The 26,842-nt window shown below is 42.3% G+C and overlaps 1 protein-coding gene across 4 annotated transcripts in view; it reads right to left on the bottom strand.

Annotated features, from left to right (window-relative positions):
• Positions 1–26,842, bottom strand: part of baiap2b (BAR/IMD domain containing adaptor protein 2b) — a 69,952-nt gene that overhangs the window by 33,231 nt on the left and 9,879 nt on the right. For 3 of the 4 annotated variants that reach the window (XM_088599898.1, XM_088599900.1, XM_088599899.1), the window contains exons 2-3: positions 19,047–19,122; positions 14,189–14,275 (exon numbers count right to left, since the gene is read on the bottom strand). In XM_088599898.1, coding sequence (XP_088456024.1) covers positions 14,189–14,275; positions 19,047–19,122 — 163 coding nt within the window. The remainder of the gene's footprint in view (positions 1–14,188; positions 14,276–19,046; positions 19,123–26,842) is intronic. The other variant, XM_088599902.1, reaches the window with a different exon arrangement.

The following is a 26,842-nucleotide window of genomic DNA, read 5'->3' as shown; positions in this document are numbered from 1 at the left end:
CTTCATGGCTCCACAGACCCACAACGTGCAAGACCATGCAGCCAACAAGACATGGCAGACAGGCGTCGGGAAGCGAGGATGGACGGGATGGAGCGATTGTCAAGTCACGAGAGAAATAAAACAGACATAAAAAACGCCAACAAAAGATCAAACAGAATGGAGAAAAACAGAAACCAAGGAAGAAAGAAACCAATTAAAGGAATAAAAAAAACTAAAGTAAATCAAAATCTAAAAAATTTAATAAAGTACTTTTTAATTATTCTCCAAGCTTAATTAAGAGTCATAAAATTGCTGGATATTGAGGAAAGGGATTTTTTTTTTGTTTTTTAAAATTATGAGAGAACAGAACACAGCAAAATTCAAAACTAAAGAAGAAAAGTAAAGAAAACATAAGAAAAAAAAAACAAACGGTGAGTCATGCAGCAGGGGAAATGCATTTTAAGATACCTACATGCTGCCTCTTCTGAATATGCAATGCATTGTAAAAAAGGAACAAAAGATCTAGATTGAGCAAAGAACGGAAGTAAAAAGACCTCGAGAGACAGTGAGAAAAAACTACCCAAGAATAATGAGACACACAGAGGTTCTTCAACTCAGTCAAACCCCTTCATTAAGAACCAGAGAGGTCCTCCTCAAATGTGCTCAGGGCCTGTCTTAAAGTACAGAGGTGGGAGACCAAGCCAGCAATGTGCAGGCAAAATGTCATGGCAGTCTGGATTTGGGTGCCAGGGATTCATTATTTCCTGAAGGGCTACAGAGACACCCTCTGGCCCCGGTTGAGAGGAATGACCCAATGTCTGCAGGATATTGGTTGGATATCAACTCTGACAAGCGATGAGAGCAGAGAGATTCGGGGAGACATCCGTGGAGGCTTTTGAGCAGCTTGGAAAGTTGGAACCAGGAAATGCTAGCATACCAGTGTGGACTGTGGGAAAGCAGCCATACAGGGGATACAGCGTTGATCTGAAGAGATGGGGGTGAATAACGTGGCCTCACTTTAAGAGCTCTAGGCCTCGGAAGTAGCTCAACGGGAACTGGAACACTTCTAATGAGTCATCCTAAAGTGAATTAAGAAACACACCGTGTACGTGTCTGAACATCTTTTCCGGCGGAACCTGCAACAAGCCAGGTTTTCTAGACTGAAGGGAGCTTATTTAATTAAATCACAGGGGAGAAGGACTTTAAGAAGTGCTGAGGGCATCGACATAAGATTTGAGAAAACAGCTCAGCCAAATTCGATAACGAAAAAGAGGATTTTTCTTTTTCACTTCAGACAGCATGGAGAGAGGATTGTTCAGCCCTGTCTGAGTTCTTACTAACGAGGTTTTGACTGGATTTAATTTCATTAAAACACTATGTAATGCAAACTGTTACACACAGATGGGAGTTTATCTCGGTAGAGAACATTGTTAGCTGCATACAATATAGACTGTAACCACAACAACTTTCAAAAGGTAACAGGTTTTATTTTTCACACAAAAAAACATTTATGCTCCAACTACAATGAAAGTGCAGTTTGAACCCCACTGGGACCGCATACACCTGACTTGCATGTGAACCAATAGGTAAATGTTATATAAAGTGGTCCAGATAACAAGGATGGAATCCTAAAATCTATCATAAAAACTTTATGGAATTCTCAATGTGTTTTCCATAAATTCCTCTATACATGAATGAATTAATGTGCAGTACTGCACAGCAATTAGCACTCTGCAAATTTCAAATGCTGCACTCTCTTTATTGTTGGTTTGCATACAGGTTGAAATGACACCTCCCCTCCCCACCACACCCTCATTTACCAGCTACCCCCTTCCCCCCCCCAGTTCCCAGAATATCCTGTGGCGAGTTGATTGACTTAATCAAAGAGGAAGACCAAAACCTTTCAAATTTCATTAAGGTCATCTCTGCTTGGATTTGAAAACATCATTAGCAATAGATCAATTGTTATGCAAGAATTCAAAAGATATTTTGTTTGTAGTAAATAAGGAGGGGGGAAAAAAAAACTTTAACCCCAAACAGACAGCAGGAGCAAGGCAGACAGGACAAACTACAATCAAACTGTTGTGTCGCTGTGGAACTAGTTACTTTGCCTCTCTCTTGGTCTCATCAGTTCAAAGACAATATGTCCTAGAACATAATATTCTAGTCTGTCTGAGGCTCTATAAAGCTTGTTGTTTTTTTTTTTGCTAACTCCCCTAAGGAAACAAATCTGCTTAGTACATACTGATGATCAGCACTGATCAGAACAGCTGCATCTGTGGCTTATAGAATAAAGCACTGTTGTCTGGTCTGAGCTGATGGATCAATCAAAGAATACACAATTCAGTCATCCGTAAAATCCATTAGTAGCCCAAAGATACCGATTTTGCTTTCTTTCCCCATCTCATGGGACAAAATTGCATCATTCCCACCATATTCTTTTGACAGTCAATTCCCCCCCCAATTATTTTTCGTTCTATACCCACACAATTTGGAATCTTTAGTTCTGTGTTTTTCAAGTCTCGGCTCATGGTTCTGAAACCCAGTTACCAACACGCTTGGGGGAAAAATGAGGAAGGTTTGGCCAACTGTCACGCTCATGGTCGAGCCACATGGTGGGACGTACACACCCACATTGGAAGTTCAGGGACAAATGCAGGAGGGGGGTGGCACTCTGCCATGACACCACAAGCCTGGAGGCACACAGGAAGCTCCCAGGGCATTGCCACGAGTCTTGATTGAGCGCCGAAGAGGTTAGGATGGGATTAGTCAGTCATTCAAGTGTGCACCAGGACATGGGGAATCCCAGGCGACCAGCGACATGACCCAGACTCAAACCCTGTTATAGAGCTCCACATGTGCTCAGGCAAGCACCTTTGTTGGATGAGACACTCGGGGTCTTCCACTGGGATTATACATTTAAGGAAATGGCAAATCCTGATCATTGGATCCAATCAAGCTCATATGAGAAGGAAGATACTGTATTGTTCACATTCACCAAAATAAAAAAAGTCTAAGAGGCTTCAACCTCAAAGTCACATTAACAAGCGCTGTGCAGTTCTAACAAAGACTATAATATTAGCAAATGAGATCATGCAACAGCCGATGACTACAGCATGCTTTCCACTGGATAGTGTGCAGTTATTTGAAAACAGAAAAGGCAAGCAATTTATCAGTGAGCAAGAGCAGGCGGGCCCGAGGAGTACAAAAGCCACCAGCTGGTACTCAGACAGGCCTGTTTGATCAGTAACCTCTGGCTGAAAAAAACAAGAGGCTTGTTCTAACACTTGCCGGTGAACAGATTGACAAACCAATTAGGAGAGAGGGAAAAAAAAGACAAAAATAAAAGTTGGCTTGCCTTGATTTGCTTTGCAATGAGCTGAATTAAAGGTTTCCAAGCGACGCTGTGAGAACCACTTCAGTGAAGACCAGGGCCTTTGGCCTTGGTTTTGAGACTGTTGAGCATGTTGCAGGACTCTCCTTGCTAAGATATCAAGTGCTCTCATGTCCCGAGAAACCCCAGCTTGCTCCCTAAGGACTCACTAAACTGATTTTCAAAGGCTTTCATGCTAATCAGCACGGTCCACAAACAGCATGATTTGACCTCTCCCCGGGTGTAAATCCTATCTTAATACAACAGGGAGTCCGTCAGTCTTTAACAGCTGCTGAACAGAATGATGTCATCTGTTCAGGATCCCACTAGAACCGACACTTAGCCTTTTTTGAATGATTTTGCAATTCTTATGGGAAATCCCAAGAACAAATACCTAGGAAATAAAGGGGATTGAACTAAACCCAAATTCAATACTGCACTCTCCCTCTCTGACAGGGAAAGTCAAGGTTGGTATTTTCTCCCTTGAATTCAGGTCTTTAATTAGTGCAAGGACACCCTACTGCCTTTGTAAAAAGGCCCACTGCCACTATGTCCTTCTTTACAGCACTGAGGGCAAGCTACCAAATATTTGTGTTATATAAACAAAATTAAATACAGGAAAAGTTATACTAAAAAACAATTGATCAAGTTTGTGGGCAACCTTTTAGACATCTATTTCTATCCCTAGGGACCCAGCCTGCTGGCCTTAAGAAAAAAAACTCCACACTAGTTCAGAACCTTGGAAAGGGTGTTGATAAAGAGACCTGATGTGCTTGTATTTGAAACTGTAACTGTTTAATTAAAGCCCATCACCCATCCCCATTTTGCATACTTGAGAAAAAGTATAATTTACACATCCAGACAACACTTTATACTGGAGAACAAGCTTCCAGTCCCGTCAGGAAGGTGCTGGGAAATGAGCAAGCTTGCAGCAGTAAGAAGAGTGCAGATTCGATTGTATTGTAGTTCCTAAACCCATCCTCGATGCCTGCTAGACAGCACAGAGTAAGGCATTGTTATGCATGGAAAGATACGGAGAGAGATGGATATGCAAGGTGAGATATTAATATGCGACGGCAGTTGCTTGGTTGCCACCAGATTATCTATGAAAATAAATTTATGGACACATGTATAGTAAGAGGGATGTAGAAGGAATGGAAGCGCATACTAGAGAAAGTGTCCTTAGGAACTCGCTGAAAGTTACTTCCTTAGGGAGCTTTGTTAAAGGACCCCCCTCTCCACTACCAAATCAGTACACTGAACAGCTTTCTATTATTTGTCTTCAATGTTTTTCCATTCGGATGAAATGAAGTCTTCCCTATCTCAAAACCTGTTGGTAGATGCTGCCAGAGATTAAAATAAAACGCTCAATAAGTCCCTTTCAGAGTGAGAGAGCAGGCAGGGGGAGTGGGGTTGAGACTGTGAAAAGAAAGCATCTCCCAACACAGACAGAACATTGTGTATTTTTCTAATTAGATCAGGCCGGGGTGTTAATGCGTGTGACTGCAAGATAGCTTTCGTGCTAATGGTGTGAACATGGACACAGATTACAATCCTGTCAGCTTGTCTTATTGACTTCAGAAAATACAGTCCTCCACATTGTCTGAACCACTGACGCATTACATTAGCAGTGTAATGCAAGGATCTGTGACCGGCGAAGGGTTGTAAATAAAGTTTTTTAAACAGACTGGTGAGAAGTTCATAGAAGAGGCAGAAACGGGGCCAATTGGGTGTGCCATAACAATTTTATATAGACTAAATACACTGTATATATAAGGGAGACAAGATCATTCAGCTTGTAGGTAGAGATCTTCAGAAGTCTAGGCAGTGTCTAGAATAACCCACCCCATCACACTGTTAAAGATGAACATACTGTACAAGACCTTTCAAGAAAGAACTAAATGAGATCAATAAGCTACTAGTGGCAATGTGTGCAAGATTTACTCAATCTCTTTTGAAACAGAAGAAAATGTAAAATTAAGAGGTAAGAGACATTGTCCCCCTCCATCCTACCATTGTCAGAGGACAGCAAACGAGATGGAATCAAGAGAACATGATTCTTGTTACCATATCTGGGCTGAATGTGAATGAAGTTAGTCCACGAACTTTAGTTCAGGTTAGAAGATCACTTTTGTTCTAGTCATCCCAAACTGTAGATGTTCAGTAAAGAAAGCAGGAATTGGTTCCAAGCTAACAGCATAAGAACATCAGATAGGATCACAAAAGAGAGGATTTGATCCATCCAGCCCATGTGGTTAATAATTGGTTTGAGGATTTCACCCAGCTATCTCAAGCAGTCAGGGTATTGGCCTTGACAACATAGCAGGATAGCCTTTTCTTGGCACTCAGATGAAGTGGAGAACGAAGATGCGAAGCTTGATTTAGTTGGAAATTATATGGAAGAACAGTGTCACAATATCCACAATCATCAGTACTCAATCCATCATCAAGAAGATGGACACCAACCTGGGCTGGAAGAGTTGTGATAGCATCTGTGCATTCAAGAGAATAAAATAAGCAAAGACCAGTGGAAGTGGGAGAGTGAGGGGTGGAAAATAAGTAGCAGCCCTCTTGTATAAGAAAGTCTCCCCCCCCCCGAGACGAAAAGGTGATGCAAAGTTCACTCTTCTTGCTAACACAAATGAAGATGAGAAAATACACATCTGCTCCTGCAGAATAAATTAATACAGAAAATGCTGCACCCACTCATGAAGTGCAGCATTTCGTGTCCCTTCTGTGTGTGTGTGGCTTTAAAGCTTAAGTGGTACTGTGGATGGTAGAGTCTGTGAACTACAGTGAAATCCAGAGAGTGGGCAAGAGAATTGGCACAACAGCTGTTGGAAACGGACGGGAGTGTACAGGCACCACTGCAGCCTTCTTCCATTTCCCCAAAGGAAAGAAACTATTAACTCATTTTTCTGTTCTCATTAAAGGCACAAGTGTATGGGGTGTTAAAAGCTATTCATAGATGGGACCAATTTGGCTAATTGCATGGAAACACCATCCCAGAGAAGGGAGGAGGGATTGGTCAAGATGCGTCCAGAAATGTCCCCCTGACATTCCTAAAACTAGAGATGTAATAAAGAAAATCCTGTTGTAATTAACCGTCTGATTGCCCTTAGGGAAAGGAGGCCCATGCTACAAAACAGCATACTAAATATTTCTTGCTACAATTTTTTGTGTTTGTAAAGCAATTACTAGGGAGGAAATTGCTTATTTACACTTCCCATAGTACAACATACTCAGGTAATGTCTCTGTCAGCACAGAGAACTGGTGATAAGCTTGACAGGCAAGTTAAATGAGGAAATAAGTGTTCAAAACAAAAAATGTTTCAAAAAAAATCCCTGTTAGACCAGTATATTTACTTCCTTGGAACGAACTCCATGTTTCTCACTAAGATTTGATAACTGGATAATCAGACAATTGGATTCAGTTTCACAATAAGAGCAACCTCCAGATGAGATGTTAATTATCCAGTAGCCAAAGATTAATGGTCTTCTGTGTCCTGTTTAGCATCCTACTTATCAGTATTTATCTTTACACATTTTCAATAATAAGTAGAGGATAATTGCACACTGGAAAGTAAAATATTGACTTAACCACGACTTGCTCTTTTGGTACACTAACAGCCCCCCAACTCAAATCATTTTAAATAACATACTGTAAAAGCCTTCAAGCACTAGCAAGCAAAGCCGGGCTTGGTTAGTACCGGGATGCAGGTTCTCTACAAACTTGTTAGTGGCCATATTGTACATCCCTCTAGGCCAGAATTTCCAAATTAATATCCTACTGTGGTGGTGCCGTCCTTCGGAGGAGACATTAAAGCAAAATCCCGGCTACTTGAGCATTAAACATCTCAAGGCAGTGTTTGCAAGACCAGGGGTGTGAAGAAGGGAAAAAAAAAGTGTCATGAAAACCAAGGAGCTGAACTAGTAGGCACCATGATCTTCTCTGCATGAGCAAGTGTCTTGAAAAACCTCAAAATATGGTGACAGAGGACACTCTGGTGAGAACTGCAGTTCAGAGAATCATGACGTCTAGATACAAGTCACTTCTTAAAAAAAAGGCAGCAACAGCTTGAAAAAAAAAAGACAATTCAATTAAAAGAAATACTGAAAAGTTCATTTAAAAAAGGCTTTTCATTGCATCCCAGTGGCTGCTTCTTAGCTCACACGATATTAATCTTTATGCTTGTGAAATGGAAAAAAGTGAAATGGAGTACATTTTATTCATACCACTGAGCCCCATATCTTCCTGAAGAAAGGCAGAGTTTTTAAGAACATGCCGGGTCTCTCTAGGTATCCTTTGCTGATGAACACTTATGGTCCAAACTAAAAAGAAAAACACTAACCAAACATGATCAGTGGCTAAACCAGAGCTGACAGCTGATCACAATGCCGATATGGGCACAGTTCGCTGGTTCAGATCTTTGGTTTAGCCTTTAAACAACTGAGACTGGGATTCCCTTAATGGCAGGGCACAGGTGATCAAGGCTGGGAAAGTTCACCGCTAGGTGGTTTATCTTCAGCTTGACTACACCTTGGTAGCTCTGTCACCGGCAGACTCCCAGGTGTTAAAGGGAAGTGAACTGACTGATAGTCCGTATTTCTGTCTGAGCACTAACCACAGCATGGTTAACCCTTTTCATGCTGGCATGAAGGATCCAGAAGTGAGATGGTATTGAACAATAAAGGCATTCCATAAATAAGGGAAAGCACAAAATAAGCAGCCTTCAAAATTATTTAAAAAAAAAAAAGATCGCGGTTGTTACAGGATATACGGCTGATCAGTCTCCTCTCTATCGACAAAGGACACAGAGGACGTGAAAGCCGCTTCCTCTGAAAATCTGGTGCAAGATTTGATCCTAATGCGACAGTTTAATTTCACAAAAAACAAGTCCTCTCGGATGGCTGCAGGGAGCATTTCTGATGACATAAGCACAGGGAGATCTGTCGAGCGTCACCCGTGTCCTCTGCGAGAATGGCAGGAACTCTTGACAGGGAAATCACTCTCCGACACCGAGCAGGGGTGCAAAGGCTGTGTGGGAGGGTGTCAGAGCCGGGAGCTGGGTGGCGGGGAAGCTTATTTTAAATCTTCACACTTCCCATTTTAGATGCTAATGAAGTCGAAGGAGAGGGGATACAGCTGAGCGAGCTACAATTTTTCACAGGCACATTACAGCATCAAGTGGATATCTACAAATAAGGGCTTTTTTATATTTAGCTCGTTTTTTCCCCCCTCTCTCTCTCATGCAGGAACCAGCCCAGTTAAGGCATGCGTTTGATCTATTTTCATTGCAGCGAGCAGCACATCGTGTCTAATCCCCGAGCTGGTTCCCTCTCCCACTTCCATCCGGGGGTGTATGAAGTGAGGGGGTGCTTGCTGCCTGCTGCAGTGACGGAGGCAAATTCACTTTATTTTAGAGGGGGAAAAAAAGTATTCCGAACTTGTGCAGCCTATTATGAGGCAGCTACGTAATGAAACAAAAAAAGTTGTGCTTTTTAGGAAAAGCCATTCTTCTTTTATCTCCTTTGAGATGCTTTGTCTTAAGACGTTGGTTAGATCTTCTGCAATCTGAAACAGCATAGGAAAACTGGAGCTCAGACAGATGCAGATCCAGAAAAGACCACTCCCATTCTGACAAATTTTCGTCACTCAGTCATTTGGCTTATTTGAAAATTTGAAAAATTATTCAAAAATTCTCCCATGGGCTACAGCGGCACAAACCAGGAGATATGATGGCCTTAGGAAAGTACCACCTGCCTTCTGGACACCCCTGCTATTTTAAAACCTGGAGTTTGCAGTTACAAGTAGAGTCGTTTATAGGTTTACCCAATTGTGTTGCTCCATGGTACAGAGCATTCGCAATCTGGCCATGTGAACACCAACCAACCTTACAAGCATCCTAAAGACAGATCATTCGAAAATGTACTACATTCATTTTTCTTCCTGCCGCCCCTGGATTTCAATTAAAGGACAGAGCGCTCCAAGTTCAAGCCTTTCAGATTGCTCCAGTGTGGAAGCAATGCAGAGAAGAAAGCTGGTGACTGGGAAGCGGACCAGTGACCAAAAACCATCTGCTCCCATCCCGGAGCTCCGTCAGAGCACAGTCAATTGAGAAACGGGCACCGCTCCACGTGAGGAGTCAGGAGCGACGGCGCTCAAGTCCATGTGCCGCCCCACATCAGGAGCTGGCTTCCAGAAACCAGGAGTGCCGGACACGAGAGTGCAGAGAAGGAACAGTGGGTTATGCAAGTCGGTGCTTGTGGCGTCTGAGTAAGAAGCACACTGATGCATGCGAGAATGTGTGTGTGAGACGATCGCCGAGCCGCCACGCCATTTCCGTCGCGTGTAGGTGGAATTGCTTGCGACTGCTTCCCACGCTGTCCCCCCCCCTTGGCTTACTGCAAGGAGGCAAAAAAAGTCAAAAGCGCAGAAATAGCTAAAGCTCTGTGACACTCGACAAAACAGCTCTTCCTGCCACATGCTGAGGTAATTACACACCGGAAAGGCTGTGTATTTAAGGCTGTGTACAAATGGATGGATTCTCAGGTTGTGGGGATTTCTTACACGCTTATTCTTCCTCCCCCCCGCATCACATGGGTATTTTAAAAGCTTCCTGGGGAGCAGTTGCCCCCTTGTCTTGTTTAAAGAGGCTAGCCACAACCCCTCATAGCCCCCCTCTAGTGTGGACAGGGGTTGGGCCGAGGACTTTTATTAGACACCCCCCATTTCTTTTGGGGGTCTTGGTGCTGGGTAGGAGGCAGGAGGCTCAGCTTGCCAGAAAAGCTATTGCAGCAGGTAACTGTATTCTGCCAAGTCAAGAGTGTCATTGCATGCAAATACTCAACCCCTGCTGCTCTTCTGCTTTATTTGCTTCAGGGAGACTGAGGAGGACTCAACTCATGTGGGCTCATGGCGTAAATGATTGACTGCCACACTAAAACCCGATGGGGGGGAAACAATCCAGTGGGCAAGCAAACGAACGCTCCCTCTGTGATGCCACCGTCCCTGCCTGCTAACGGAATTAGATTAGCTGCCCACATAAGATCCCATTCGTCTTCTGAATGCAAAAGTCATTAGCCATCACAAGAGCAGCTTTCTAATTCGTTAGGCAGATTTGAAACAGCCTGGTCATTGCTGCGAGGATAGATACAGTAATGTGTACATCAAGTTACGTAGGAAGGATATTTTCCTTTCTTGTTACAACGCTTAACAGCCATTAGGCACAAAGAAACTTCAGGCAAAAAAAAAAGTTTAAATAACAATAGATAGCAGTTTAAGGGATTAAAGTCCAATGCCTATCAGTGTCCAAATCCACCCCTATAATGGCACTGGTTGTGCCCAAGTGATTAAGCATCCAGCAAGTCAGATTGTTTAACCTGAACTTCTGAAGATACCGCCTGTTTAAGCCTCATGACAGGTTTGACTCATTCCAATTAAGGTAATCAAGCCATGCTTCCTGGACAGATGATTTTATTAGACTCCAAAGAAAGCTCCTAGAAGCAGGAAGCACACCATTTCAGCAAATGGCCACCCACTGCGTCCGACTAATGCAGCTGTGTTTAGTGGGCATCGTGCATATTACCAAGTTCTGGAGAGCCTCTGCAGAATCAAGAGGCAGCATTCTCGGACACTGATAAAATTATGTTGCAAAGAAACAAGGCTCTCTCCTGTCTTATGATTTCCAGTAGGGACACGCACAACTAGTCAAACAAAGGACCCTCTCTGTATTTCAATTTAGACTCATAGCGAGCATGATCTTGTGCCGGTTGCGGGTTTGATTGTGCCAGAGAGCAGATTTGTTTCAGCTCTGTTTTTCCCCAGAGCAGCAGTAGCGAGATGAAGGGTTCTCTGTCTGAGACACGTCCTGTACACCTCCAGGCAATTCATCTTCTGAAGACCTTTGCACTCCATCTCCACATAGCCAGCCATTTATCAGGTGACACTGAGCAGCTGATATCAGAAGGCTCGTTTGCACATACTCAATGTAATGACGTTTTGGCCATTTAAAACTAATTTTTTTAGAACTGGACCACCCAACCTCTGGTGCAATTTGCGTCTGTTTTAGTTATAGAATGGTCTTAAGATGGCAGAAGGTGTGCGCTTCAGAAACAAAAGCAATCAAGTCAGTCCGATTCGATACTACCTGCAAATGCCATGATTGTGGTATGCTAAAAAAAAAACTACAATGTTGAAGGTCATTCTGCTTCCTTCAAAACAATTTGAGGGGAAAATGTATTCTATCATGCGTCTTAAAATGACACCTCCTTGCTCCTCTTGCTAACATGAGGAAACAAAACCAAACCCTTACTGTAAGTACTGGTAAATTTGCGACTACAGTGCAGCATGGGCCCAAGGGTGGCATTCTCACACAGACCACATTCTGCCAACCAATGTCACCCTCAGTAAGACCACCCTGCCTCTCTACCAATCACTGCTCAAGCAATTCAGACACCAAACCGAGACGGCGACTGTTCACCCACTCGGCTCACATAGCTAATCAGTATTAGGCAGAAAACATCACTTTGCCTCTTAAGATGTTGATTACTTTTTTGGCGTGCATCTACAGGGGTTGGGTTCGTTAATTATAAATAGCAACAGAATCCTACCCCAGATGGAAATATTTTAAACTTTACTTCAAGACAGTAATTTTGGGATGCTTTTCATTCCTTTGAACTCCTAAGTCAAAATTGCATTAGCAAAAGAAAAAGCACCGCACACTATGAAAAACATTACTGTTACTAACCTGTATTTTCTCATGAACATATAGGCCTTTTTTGGTTCCTCTGGATTTTCCCCAAGAAGGAAAATAACAAATCTGTACACTGATATCAGATTGGTTTTCCCCTCCTTCCCCAACAGTATCCCTAGTGTGCTGATTAAACATTACTTTTCTAGCCTCTAGCTAGTACTGTATGTAAAAATATCCTTTACTCATAACTCCAGTATTTTGGGGGTACAGTGCCAGGAAGCAGCAGTGTGTGCCCTGAAAGAAGAGCATAAATCAGAACAGCCTGCCTTTTAGGAACTGAATGAGAGATAGAAAAGCTCAGATACAAAGTGAGAAAAAGGAACATTCAGCTCTCTCCCTTTGGAGAAAAGATAAGGTGTGAAAAGCAACACCTTTGAACAACACACAAAAGCTCCAGGAAATGACAGTGCACAGGGAATTTGGGAGAAGTATGCAAGGAGGAGGAACTCCTGGCATTCCAGAAATCAACTGCACCCTCACCTTCTCACAGAACAGACTGAACCACGGAAAAAAGCTTGATTACCTTCAACAAAATTAATGTGGCAGTTTGAAAGGGCACAATTAACAATATATGCAGTGTGTTGGCCTCATTCAAGAACCTCCAGCATCTATGGCTTGATGTCTTTGTGAAGTCTAGCTTGAATAGTTCCCTATTAATCCCCAAAACTCGTCAAGTTTTCTTTTTTCTAGAGGGTTCACCATGAAAAACCGCTGTATAAAATACAAAATCTGAAAAACTTAAAAATAAACCCAAATGATTCATGTTCAATCCCCTATCAGTTATTGATTACTGTCACTAAGGCACCAGATACTCAGTTACTTCATTTTGAATCTTCGAGTATCTGTGCCATGCATGAAACAACTTGGGCCAAATGGTTCCAGATTTTCAGTGGTAGACTAACCCAGCTATATCCTAGGAGACAGCTTGTATTGCTCCTTAGTCTTCTACATTCAGGATGGATTTCACTTAGACTCAAGGACTTTAACAAAGCACTTGAAAAATTGGAAAGGATTACAATGATAGCGGTCTTCTGGATATCTCCATCCAAACATGGAGATAAAGTTTTTAGCATGGACTCCACAATATATTTCCAGTGCTTCCAGTTTGCTTCTTAATAGATGGCTGCAAACCACACCGTTGTTACTCATCTCAACCAAAGAACTTTGTGAGGGATGACCTGGATTTCAAGCAGTTACCATACATTCAATGTACCACATGAGTGTATTACCAATAGGTGCATCGGACTGTTCTCCGCTACTCACAAGGCTTCCTAAACCCAGCGGAGAATGCTCCACAAAGCTTTCACTCGGCTATAAGGATTGCCCTTCTGCCAATGCTCTGTTACCCATTTCATTTTCTTCCACTGCAACTCCCTCTCATTCCACCTCCCAGTTCAAGCCCATAACCCTGCCCCTGTTCTCACCAGGCCCCAACACTTCAGCCCAAGGCATCACAATCACAGTAGTGCTTTTGTTCTCCGTGGGATGTCACATCTACTTTTAAAATATAACAAATAAAAACAAAAATGCTCTATAGCCTCACTTGAGTATCATAGCTGCAGCAACTACTGCAAGCGTTGCATGTTTTGGTATTGTAATCTGTTCAATCAATGAACAGCTATTGAATAATACATGTGTGGGCTTTACAAAAAAATATCTGTAATCAGGATGTTCTGCCATCAGGGTTGTGAAAAGGAACATAAAAAAATTAAACAACTAAAAACATTTGTTTACACTGGGAGAGCTCCAAACACAAACTTTGAGCAAAAATAAAGTCCTAAAAATTTCCAAATTTTCCAAACAGGAAAATAAATGGCACGAAATATTGTGGAACATCTCTAATGAAAACCCTTCCATGTTTCAGCAATTGTTTCTCTCCTGTTGCTCTTTCTACATAGTGTCTTCTGGACACGGTCAATGTACAGGAGCATATGTGTGAACTAACCAGAACAAAAGCACTGGACTGTGAGTGGGCACGTCCAGGTAGGGGGTAGTTTCTCCTGCTCATGGGCAGGTGCCCACTGCTCTGATTTCCATTTCCCGTTTGCTCAGGAGGGAACTGCAGCTGGCTCTGACTCACCAAGATCCTTAGAGCCTTGACTTTCGCTGGCCAGCTCGCCCATCCGCACCAGAGCGTCGAAGTAGCCCTTTGCTGCAAATGTCACACCTGGAAACATGAAGCACTGGGCGTTAGATCAGGATGGTGTGTAAGACAGTGGCTGTTCTTCCAATCCATTCCTTTCAAGGGCCTTTCAATGTCTGTCCATGACTAGGTTCTGTGCTTGCCAATGCTGAACAAATGACAACACAACTGTTTGAAGCTACCCAATAATCTTTGGCAGGGATCCTGCACTGGAATGGACTGAAAGTACCACTGATGCACACTTCTGGTCTAGAGCACTAACACAGTGGGGCAGAGATGGCCAACATTGGATTGCTCATTTTCCTCTCATCTGAGGTGTCAGTTGCTTAGTTAAAGCCAATGAAGTACTGAACTGGTCTGGAATCTCAAGTCCTGCAGGTTTTATGGATATTGAGGTCTCCTGTTGGCCACCACTCATTCCAGCATGTTACATTTAACCAATGGTGCTTGTTGGCCAAATAAAGCTTGAAAACTAATAAAATGCTAAGACGTTTTCAGATGTAGCTCTGTTAATCATGTTGCTACACCAAAACTCTTATTGCACTGCAGTCTGGTTCATCCTGGTTTTGCCATGGCCTTACAATATTTCAATCCCCATTATCTGACAAGCTCATCTGGAAACAGCTTCAATACATGAAATATTTGCTACGTCTGAGGAATTTGTTCACAATTTATAATAGCATAGTGTCTCCTGGGAATTCAATCAAAGTCCTGAAATTAACATTATGTAGGATTTTGGTATTACTTCTAAAGATTCCTTGTTTACTTTACATTTAGTAGGAAAGAAAGTTAACATTTTTACACTGTAGAAAAAAAAAGCTTTCACAAATGGGAATCATATAGTCTATTCAATGCAGCAACAAACATTAAAGGATATATACATGTTTTCTCACTCAGTAGAACAGCCAGCACAACTTTAAAATTACTGATCCCTACAAGTTTCTACTAAATGAATAGTGTGCCGTTTTCTAGACTGATGCTTCCCATCTACCATAAACTCTAGTCCAAGAGAACAGGCCTTAAAGCAATTGTATTAGGAATACTAAAAGGCTGGAAACCTTTGTCCAACCCAAACAAACTTAAAAAAGGTGCACAAACTAACCTAACAATACAACTTAAACCACTTCCAGTCTCAAAGAATTTCAGATTTTCCCCACTTGGGGGAACATGAAGGTCTCCCAGGAATTATAGCTATTATAGATTACATGAAAGTGTTTATGCCTGATCTCTTAAATCAGACAACAGTTATCTTGGAAACGCATACCTATTGTACTGTGCACTGGAAAATTCCTGCTTAACCACAGGATTATGGAGTTTGCACAAGACATATGCAGGGGAGAGGGTGGGCGGGATGCAAAAAATATTAAATTCAACTTTGTCAGCTGTAAACTTAAAGAACCAATTTCAGATGTGTGTGATTAACACGAGCTCTTCAAAAGCTTGGTGTTATGAAACAGTTACCTTTATTTTTTAACTAAGGATCCTGCATAAGAATGTACTTTTTCTGAACTATAGCCAGGTATACTTTTTCCATTACACAGTTCTACAACAAATCTGATCAATAGAGCTTGGGGAAGAGAATATTTTTAAAAAGCACCAGCAAGGTTAAATGTCAAACATCCACCCTTCCCATTTCCATTTACCATTTTGCAATGGGAATATTGACCAGAAAAAAAAAAGGTGAAAATGTTAATAGCTGCTCCAATTAAATAAAGGTCACCAGTGCTCTTTGTATTGCCCACTACGCTCCACTGATAACGCAATGAATGGATCTGAAGTGGCTGGGGTCAATAGGCAGTGCTTCTTGAGAAACAAAAGCAAATCCTCAAAGCAAAACGGAGAGGCTTGGCAGTTGCAGATACCACAAAACCTACAGCATTGTAGGAGCTTGCTTTAGGGGGAGAAACAATCACTAGAATCATACTCACCAAATTGGTCTGTGTAATACAAAACAAACAGAAGCCAAGCATCTCAAATTGTTAATGCACACTGGCAATGAAACAAATACAATTAAGATGTTATTGTTCAACCCCCCTATACTATTCGCAGTTTAATGTTTGTAAACACTGTGTGGGGGAAAAAAACATTGTCGAAATTAGCTCCCTGGTATCGTGCTAAGTGGGAACTGATAGATCAGTTGCAGGGAACTGTAATTTGCTGGTGTCCACAGGCAGCTCCACAACTGAGCACATATTCAAGGGGATTAGCAGCTAAATCTCCTCGCTCTGCTTCCCGAAAGCTCAGGGAGAGGGACTGCAAAGAGGATTAGAGACCTGATACAGAACAGATAGCAAATCTGTAGGCAGGAGCAAGCCATGGGCTCTAGTGCTACTTCCTTTACAGAGAGTGAGGAAAGCCATTATCCTCCACACCTCAGCAGAGGAAACTACCCACCATGCAACGGAGAGCAACCAAACAGCAACCTAAATCATAGACTACACACTGCAGTGCACTTTTTTTCAGAATAAATTCTTATGGCCACCTGTTACAGGAACTACCAGCTGTTAATCAACTTGGCCTCGATAACACAGGACCTCATCCCTGCACAGTAGGGATAAAGGCCCTGCAAACTCCTCTGCACACTGCACCTTCAGAGTCATACATGTTCTGTTCCACACTATGAGCTCCACAGTGCTTACAGCAGGGAAAGCATCAGCTGGAGGAAAGCAGCAGCTCTTGCAGAGGACGTCACCGAAGATATTTTTGAACGGGTCAATCTGGGTGACACTAGTGGCACTGTCAAGGTTATCCCCTTGAGCAGTGGCAAATGACATGGACCGGAGTCAAACCATCGATATCTGGAATTCAAGACAGAACTCTAACCATTGAGCTGACGAGTACTCTTCTGCTGAAAGCGCCATGAGTACCCTAAGGGGTTCATCACTGCTTTCCAGCATCTCAAAGGCACAGCACATTAACTAATGATCTCCCACAGAAAATGCACAAGTAAACACTTGGAACTTCCAAAGCCTTGATGAGCACCATTTTAAAGACATCTCACTTGCAATGAGAAAGATCATAAGGCTCTCAATCGGGGGAGAACTGTATCAAAAGCTCTTTCTAGTTTCGCTGTCCACTAATCTACTGCTTAACCCCAATCCCAAGGTAGCTCATTAACAAACTGGATGAATAAGTACTCAAAATAATCTTGATAGCCTTCTCTTCTGGCTTTTCCTGTTGACCACTTAGCTCTGCAAAACCTGTCCTTCCTCCAATGAAAACCTTAACTCACATGACAGAGGATTAAAAATCCTCTCCATCACAGTAGGTACAGTTACAAATCCCTTTGCCTTGTCTGTGCATTACATCAATATTTTCTGATGAAATAAAAGGCTTATTGACGTGTGAGGCACATGAGTACCTAAATAAGCTTTCTACAATACAACATGGAAGACCAGAAAATACTGTGGTTTCAAAGCTAGCTTCATTTTTTCAGTAAACTAAAACCCCCAAACTTGTGACACTGGTGCCTTCAGAAGATTGCTTACAAGTGTTGCATGCACAACTCAAATTTTCAAATAAATAATGCTCTTACCCATCCAGAACCATCATAGAGCTCATAAAGAACGCCTCTGAACAATCATGGCACTTTCCAGCAGTTTATATTTGTTTTTTTTATTTCAACGGAGATGAAGAGTTACTCAGACCTTCTTAGAAGACAGAAGTGGCATGTTTATAATGTAACTACAGCACAGGCCCATACTGATTTCATGAAGTGCAGTTCCTACTTTGTCAGAACACTTCTGCTTGTTGAAGAGTAAGTTACAAAAGCAGTTGAAGGGAAATCCTGCATTTAATGTAAAAAAAAAATGGTTTGGTTATACAATGGCAGTGGCATCTACTGTAGTTATCCTGAATATTGTGCAGAATGAATCTTGTTGGGTTCCTTAGAAAGCATACCACAACAAAACACATACCTTCAACACTGTAATTAGACAACATGTATAAGTAAAAAATAAATAAAACCCACTTTTCACCTTGATTGGAGGTTTCCCCATATGAAAGCTGATGGATACATTCCCTTAATACAATAGAACTGTAATAGAATTTAGCTGAATAGTTGCCTCCATTCCTTCATCTCCCTAGAAACTGACCTCTTTTAAGTGTCCTACAAAACCACCTATTTAGAAAGGAAGGCATGTTTTTTTAACTGCACTGAACCTCTCATTTGGAGCACCTGCCCTACTTTGTGTTCCAATTGTCAGTCCTCTGTGTCTCCTGGGTGTCCCAGTGATTCTGTCTGTTTGCCCTTGGGCTTGATCCCTGTACATAACACACTCCTGGCATGGGGCACATGCAATGGAGGGAGAGGGTTAGGAAGGGTCCATTACATTGAGGTCTCTCTGCTCATGTTGGAAGGAGTCACACATCCCACAGAATGCATAATCTGACTATTCAATCTCATTAATTAATTAAGTTGCTAGTACTGTAGGTGGAAGAGAATTAGTTTAGAGATTGGGCAAAAACAAATGCAAAAAATAATTAAAAGTTTCTAATAATCCAATAGCGACTCTCTCCAAATGGTGGCTTAATGACAGAGGATGCCATCAAAATCCAAAAGAGCTGGACATTTTACACAATACCTGAAATGTTAAACAGGTTATATGCTGCAATCAAGGTCACACAAAGGAACACTGCGAGAGCAGTTACCTATCTGAAAATACCTGGTTATCGATTATATTGGTTTTTAAAACAAAGGGTGTCGAACAAAAACGAACCATTGGCAGGCCAGTGGGCCAAGTGCCTGGAAGTCTTCAAGAAATCCGACTGAGAAGAAAAAGATTGATGTACTTACTGGAAAGTGCCTTCTCGTAGCTCTTCCCCATGGCAACAAAGTTCCTCAAGCAGGGGTTGAACTGCTCCATGATGGACTGGAACAGAAATAGCAGGTTTTTCCGTCAGCAGCGGTAGCACCAGACATCCGCTCCTACATTAGCATAAACGGACCCTGCAACCCTCCGAGCGCTCGGCTCTCGCGCTGACAAACGCGGAGCAGTGATTCATTCAGAAATCACTCCCACGCTGCACCGGGGGAAGAGAAAAGGGGAGCCTACGCACGGAGAGCCCACCCCCACACTCCTCCGCCCCCTCTTGGATATACCACGCACTCCCCCCACCCCGAACACCAAAAACATCTATACAATTCCTGTTGCAGCACTCCTCGCATGCTCACTGCTCAACTTGGTGTGCAGGGCTGCTTAATTGAATTGGTTTTTCTAGAGAATGGGGACAGGGAATCAGGATGAAAAAGATGAATAGTGCACAGCATGAGAACCAGGAGGAACTGTGGTATAGTAGATCGAGGAGCAGGATGGGGAAGAAGCTAATAATAACTTGCTGGGGCTGTGCACTCTCTGCTATACAGGCAGCAAGAAGAGGGGGGAGGCAGGTATAGGTAGTGAGAGAGAGATGCAGCTATTAAACCTACAGCAAGTGTTGAGAGGTGCAGGACGAGTTCTAGAGATTCTGGAAGCAGGCTGGGTAGTCACTAGCCTGTCAGGTAACAGGCCAGCAGCACCACAAACACCAGGGGAATAAAACTAGATCTTACTTAGGACTGAGCTGGAAAGCAGCCAGAAGACGCCAAAAAAAAAAAGCAACTGAACTAAAACATTCCACACGAAGCCTCCAATCCCTTCAGGGAAAAACTTCAAAAGAAGACATGTCCAAACACTGCTTCCAGCACCAAACGTTGACTTTCTGTGTTGCTTTTAATTATGAAGGCCTACAGAGACTGCGCCTGTCCACTCCAGACCAAGATTTGTGTTGTACCCGCTCCCTGCCTCTTCAACAAAACAAGCTATTTAATTATGGTAGCTATGAAGAATGCCACAGAGGCCACCGGATTTTAATTTTTTGGAGCATTAATTGGTACAGTGAGTACAGAACTCAAGTACATAACGTATTACTCACACAGGCTGGGAAGCGAAATGAGTCACTCACTCAACATTCAGTGTTAACCTTTATTCTAGCATAATTGTACGGTTTGTCCACAGAGAGCTCCAGTTTAATCTGATGCCCCCTTGCATCTCCGCTTTCATTTACTGAGGAGGGGAGTTTCTCAGCTGGAAAATTACACATCATAAACAGGCTCATTTCTGTGGAGTGCTGCAGCATTAGTGTGGCCTGCACATTTCAGAGCACTGGCCAACTGCAAGGTCACCTTCCTATTCATCAAACTTTTGCATGAGGTAAAGACCTACAGTAGCTAGGCAAAAGGGGAATGCAGTTGGTTGTGGTTATGGAAAATGAATGTTGTAAAAGACAAAAAAGCCTTGGTGAAGCATATGACACAAAACCTAGCTATGTCAACTTGTTTTATATATTGAAGAACAAAAACACAGCCCAGTCTTCCAAAATAATCAGAGAGGTCTGAAACGAGAGGACATTCAGCCCATCTGATCCAATTTATCTGCAGGTCAAATAGCCATTACTGGAGTTGATGCAAACAAATGAGAAAGTATGAGCCCACTTCAAAACTGACCCTTCCCTGACAATTTCAGACATGCCTAACTTGCATGTCTTTCTGATTATGAGAAAGCCAGATCACCCAGTGAAAACCCATGGCAACACGAACACGACACAAAGACACCATGCTGCCACTGTACATCAATACATACTTTGCAAAAAAGCAAAGTACAGCAACTTTTTTCCAACCAGCCATATAACATAAAATGAAAATTCATCCTTCCATTTTCAGGAACTGTTTTTATCCTCAGAGGGTCACTAAACTGAAGGATTAGCCAGAAGTCACAGGTCCCAAGGTGGTAATACTACACTGGCGGGACAGCGGTCTATCTCAGGGCGCACACATGCACTGTATGCATTTACTTAGACACGTACGCAGTGAGGAAACCCACACAGTGAACTATTGGATGAATACTAACACTCCAACTCTCCTAAACTGCTTCAGAAAAGCAGCACCTTGCAACCAAGAACATTGGCTAATTTCCCAAAACAAAACCAGAGAAGTCTGAAGGTAAATGGAACCCGAGGATTGCCAAAACAGGTGACTGGAATGGGAATGCAATCAGATTATGGCTGGGAGCCCAATAGAAATTGAGCCACATTTGCCTCATTGGAGAAATTCATTCACTTCATTTCAAAGCCACAAAAAATGTGAGCTGTTTGTGTTTGCAGTACTGACCAGATTTGTTTTTCCTTGCAGTGAAAGAACTGCAAATCACAATCTGGTGCATACTCCTTGAGAAATGTGGCCGTGTGCTTCACACTCAAGCATTTAACTGAAGGAGCTTAAATGGCAAAAAAAAGTCAGCCTGTGGCAGTGCTGGGAGGAACACCGATTAACCCACAAATTACTTCTTCCATGTAGCACAAATCCCACCACCTCAATGAGACAGCCTCACCCTCGAAGGGCGATCCCTCTGGCAGAACATCCATATCTACCCCCTCACCGCCACCAATGTGTAAGGCTGTTCACACTCACTGCTCTTACGTAAACCCCTGCTTACTAAGAAGCTGGTTGAGGAGGACTAGTCAATCTGATAATGAGCTCTAATGGCCTCAGTGGCTAGAACAAAAGAAAACGCTCAAAAGGTGAACATAGTCCCGGCACTCCAATCAGATTAGAGCTGGAGTGAGGATTTATATGATGGGGGTGCTTGATGCCCTTTAGGGCAGCCAAGGATTTGCAATGTATTTTGAGCCTGGGAGCATCTAAGGTATCAACTGCACATATTTATGGCTGGGCGAGTCTTCCCAGCTGAGGGAGCTCCAGGTTGCTCCTAAACAATGCATTTCTGTACCTATCTCCACATGTCCACAAACCTGGAATGAGAGAAAGCACAGTGTAGGTTCTCAAGTGTTGTGGATGAATTTGCAAGATATCATTTCTTAATACCCGGCACACTCCAGCACTCAGTGGCTGTGTGGCCATTCAGAGGGGTGCTCGAGTGCTTCACTTCCTAGCTGCTAATGTGCATTGTCAAGCCAATCATAACCATGCAGCTGCTGTGTATGATAGACAGGAGTTAATGCAGAGAATTTTTTCGTGATGTAGGTTAGAGGCTATAATGAGTGCAATTAGCATAGAGGATTCATTTTAATCCATATTCAGTCAAGGCAGCTTTCTGAAGATGCAGTCAATACTTCCAGTGCAACCAGCATCAACACACTCCAAAACAAATTCGTTTGATAGATTAATTGTAAAAAGCTTTTCCTCTTCCATTTTTAGTCCTAAATAAATGGCCAGGTCACGCTTTAAAATTTTTTATCCGTTCTACCCATTAGCCTGGCCAAACACATGAACTTCAGTTGTATTTAATTTTTAACAGCAGAACCGTTCTGGCCACGAGCTGACAATGTCCTGATTAACTGCTTGTTCATCAAAGGTCCTCTGGAGTGGTTTATTAGAGGTGTTAACCCCAGTGGCGGGATGGCTGTGCGAATCCAGGGTAGAATACGGTCTGGCTTCACGGTCATCACCAATTGAACTGGAAATTTTTCACTTTACCTGATCTACAATATGGGCCCTGTTGCATATCACTCAGGTAGTTGCTCATTCCTCAATAGTGGATGAAGTGGGTCCCCTCCTACAATATATGTAAAGGATTTCGGGATATGAAGCACTATGATTGATTTTATATAAATAGACCATACTTGTACATATTCCAAAGTTCAGAAAGTTAAAACGCTTGATCTGACTATGTATTTATGGCATACCGTGCAGAGGATTACTCAGTATTCTCCTATTAATTGACACTTCTTGTATGACTAGGGAGCAGTGGGAACAGTAGAGCAATCATAGGAAAACAAAGGTTTAACTTGATCAAAAGATTCAGAAAGGGGAATCAGGGAAGAACCTAACTAAGGCTTTACAGCTGAGAATGAAGATAAAGCATTGACAAATAAAATGCATACGACTTTTTTTTTGCCTGCACGTCAAAGGCACTATCGCATCTCTTCAGAATGAGAGTGCTTCAGAAATGATGAACGTTTTCCTGAGATGCCGCCTTCTCCTCAAGGAGCCCAAACGTGCCTACACATCGCACCACGCAGTTTTCCCACCTTTTCTCCTGCCCTCTCCCACACTGTGGCTGCCGCGCCACTGCTGAGATTTTAATTAGGGCTTGGTGTCAGCTCACTGACTAATCACAGAAGGTGGTTTTAATTCAGCTACCTGCCAGTTTAATAGAATAGAATGGAAACAAAATACCCCCAAAACAATTCTTTGACACCTGCCATTCCTCTGGAAATCATGTTTGTCAACTGACAAAACAAAATCCGTTAATTATTTGCTCAAACTAACATTTTATGTTAAAAACTGCATTCTGTACGCAAAAGCAGTCAGGACACACCCTTGTGTTATGATGTTTATGACCTAGGTGCTAGGCGGTATACAGTAACTTCAACAGGACAAGCCAACGGGAATAACAAAGGATCAAGATTCACCTGCTCTCCGCCACCAAAACCTTCACATACCCAGCCATCGATTTTGATCAAGTTCTAACTTGCAAACAGTTCTCTTTATTCAATGCTCAAGTTGCATTTTCCTATAAATTACAACACACTGTTGACATCCTATTCCAAAAGAATTTAATTTTGAGAATTATCTGAAGTAATGCCTGCAAACTATTCAGCTGTGCAAAATGAGTGCCATGGAGCAGGGAAATATCACTCTTAAAATCCCAAAGAGTACCAATGGCAGTCAACACTAATTCTATGCAGTCATGCGTCTTGCTAATGCAAATCACAGACAAGCAGTGTCCACAACAATAAGATGTACTGTAGGAATATCAGTGGAAATGCATAAGGATTAAATCACATTCCTCCACGGTCTTCACAACAAAAAAGTTTGAACTGGCAGCCCAATTTTATAAAGAGCCTGTATAAATCACAGTGGAAAAATGATTTGCAAGGTCATCTCTAGAGAGGAAGAAGAGACAATAGAATATTCTCATTCTCCATTTTCAGAAACCACCTTACCCTTGGAGTCTCAGCCTCACCCTGCTGGCAGAGGAGGAAAGGCAGGACTACACCCTGGACAAGACCAGTCCAGACATATGATTGATGTGAAAATCTGGTGAGGTGAAAAATTGGGTGAAATCTGAACAAATTCCACACAGATTGAACCAGATTTGAACCCAGGACACTGGAGCCAAGATGTGACAGAGCTACCTAATGTGCCAATTAAATACTGAACAATTGAAATATATACTCTTGCAGGAAAGAGAAAAAAAAACAAACAAAAATCAATCTCCGAGCCCACTATAGACCTGGTTTGTTTTTCCATTAATAGTCTTAAGGAGATTCCATCTTGCGGCATAACTCAAGCTCTGAAACTCTGGCACATATCCAGTTTAAGAGCTAGACAAGATAACCACCTCCCACCCACCCCTAAACAAACTCTGCCTGGACTGCAAGCGTAGTGAAAAGCAGATCGCTTTTCTAAATTAACAAGCCACATTAGGCAGGCATGTTCAATTAGCTCAAGATTCCAGGAACCTAACAGTGTGAAACTGTGGAGAGAGGGGCAGACAGTAGGAAAGGAACTAAATCGAACCAAGCAACCCCACCTCCTTCTTAAATAAGTACATCCACTCTTTGATCTTATTCCTCTGTGACAAATGTGAAGTGGAATGTAGATTTCATGCTTGTACCTGCTCTGTTAGAACATTAATTTGTTTTTTCTTCAAAACGTCACCTAAATTCTTCCACACTGCCATTTTACTGGAAGCCACTGTTGTGCAGTCAGGATGATCGAGAACAATTTTGAGTAGCATCTGGGAACGTTCTCTATACTTGGAGCTTTTGCTGTGCGTTATTTGCGAGCAGCTGATACCATATTCACTTGCTCAGAAGAGCACTTACTTCACAGCACTGTTACTTTCCAAAATCTTTTAGCACTCATTTTGATGGGGTAACAAGCTGAGCTACTATGTATAAAAAGGCACTTGCCTGTTCTGTTGATTGGGGCTGCACACATTGCTTTTAATGCATATCAGTGTGACCCCTTACTCAAAACACTGGAATATCATAATTGACATAATCAAGAAAGGAGCATCAGTGCTGGGAGGCTTGTTGTCCGTTTTCAGATAGAAAACAGAAGCTGATTTAGATGTACCGGAAGGTTAGGCCATCATGTAAAGAACCACAGTGGTATTTCACAGCCCAATAGTGCTGCTACAGTGTTTTGGCACAAATTTGGGCATTTGAGACATGAGAAGTAGTGCTATCCTACATGATTGACAGTGGGGCAGGACTAGCATACTGCAAGCAAATGAGATCCTAACGAATATAACCAAGACTATATTGAAGAACATCCTACTAGCATTAAAAAAATAACTTCACACTGTGGAATCAGACAGCAATGACCTACTTTTCTCAGTTCTATATGTTATGTACGGTATGCACAGTCCCCAGGGTAACATCATGCTAATTGCATATGCATCAAACTCTATTGCAAAGAAGAATGCACTGCACTAGTAAAACCTCAAAACAAGCAACCACCGATCCTAGTTGTGAAATAAAGCTTTAGGAACTTTTTTGCTGTTCGTAATGAAAAGAAGCCCGAAAATGTACAGAACCAGAGCGATCAACCAAATGAAGAGGCATCACAATCACATAAAGTGAACCATAAATCTTGCTCATTGCACTCTGGAATTCTAAGAATCCTGCCCTTGTATAAGCTGTGCAGCCCCTTTATGGTCTTTATGGTAGAAATGCTGGTCAGGAGAAAGCTACTTTTCCATTCCTTATCAGCAGCATCACCTTGGTTTCTAGGGTAAACTGAATTTCAAAGAAGCCATTTTAGCAGAGGACTGAATATTTTCACACACCGCAAATGAAGAAATGATATTTGAACAAAATAATAGGTGTGGGTGTGTGTTTGTGTATGTGGGGGTGCCTATCCTTCGTAAAACATGTTCCTTGTAGTCCTCACAAAGAACGAGTCATAAATCATTGGTAGATATTAGATAACAATGCTACCTACAGAATAATTTGAATTTAAAATATCAACGAAGCTTCTCATTATTTGCTTTGAGAAATGAATAACGCGACAGCTATCATCCGGCATTTGTCACACATCAGTTTCTGAAAGAAAAAGGAAAATGCTTCTTTATACAGTTTTGCCACCATTGGATGGATAACTGCATACGAGAGGATATACCCTCTTCCTTAACTCGCTACTCAATTTCATGTTTCCTTTTGTTTCCCCTCTGAGCAGAGCCGGCCTGAAAGGCACATAATGAGTGCGTAGCCAGCTGCTGACAAAGCCTCAGTCTATACAGGTTAATACAAGCAGGAGACCCACCCTTGTTCATTTGGTTTACCCAGTACACTGACTGACGTTTGTTATCAACAACTTCCAGCCACGCTTCCTCATTCTATCACCTGCAGAGTTTGAAGGCCTTTCACTCTGTACCAAACTGACAATATGCTAAAAAAAAAAAAAAAAAAAATCCCCGGCTTCTCAACATGATCACCAACTCTAATAGGCGAGAACTGCATTATGGGACCACTTTGCTAACGCGGCCCTTAGGCTAAATATATAAAAAAAGTCAGCCTGGGAACTGCAGTGGTTATATTCAACTGTCAGGAATAGCAAACTATCTGTAATAGCAGCTCATC

The sequence above is a fragment of the Lepisosteus platostomus genome, chromosome 11, assembly GCF_059453375.1.
Source record: "Lepisosteus platostomus isolate fLepPlt1 chromosome 11, fLepPlt1.hap1, whole genome shotgun sequence".
NCBI classification, from domain to species: Eukaryota; Metazoa; Chordata; class Actinopteri; order Semionotiformes; family Lepisosteidae; genus Lepisosteus; species Lepisosteus platostomus.
Note: the sequence above shows the minus strand (reverse complement) of the source record. Positions and strands in the feature narration are given on the sequence as shown.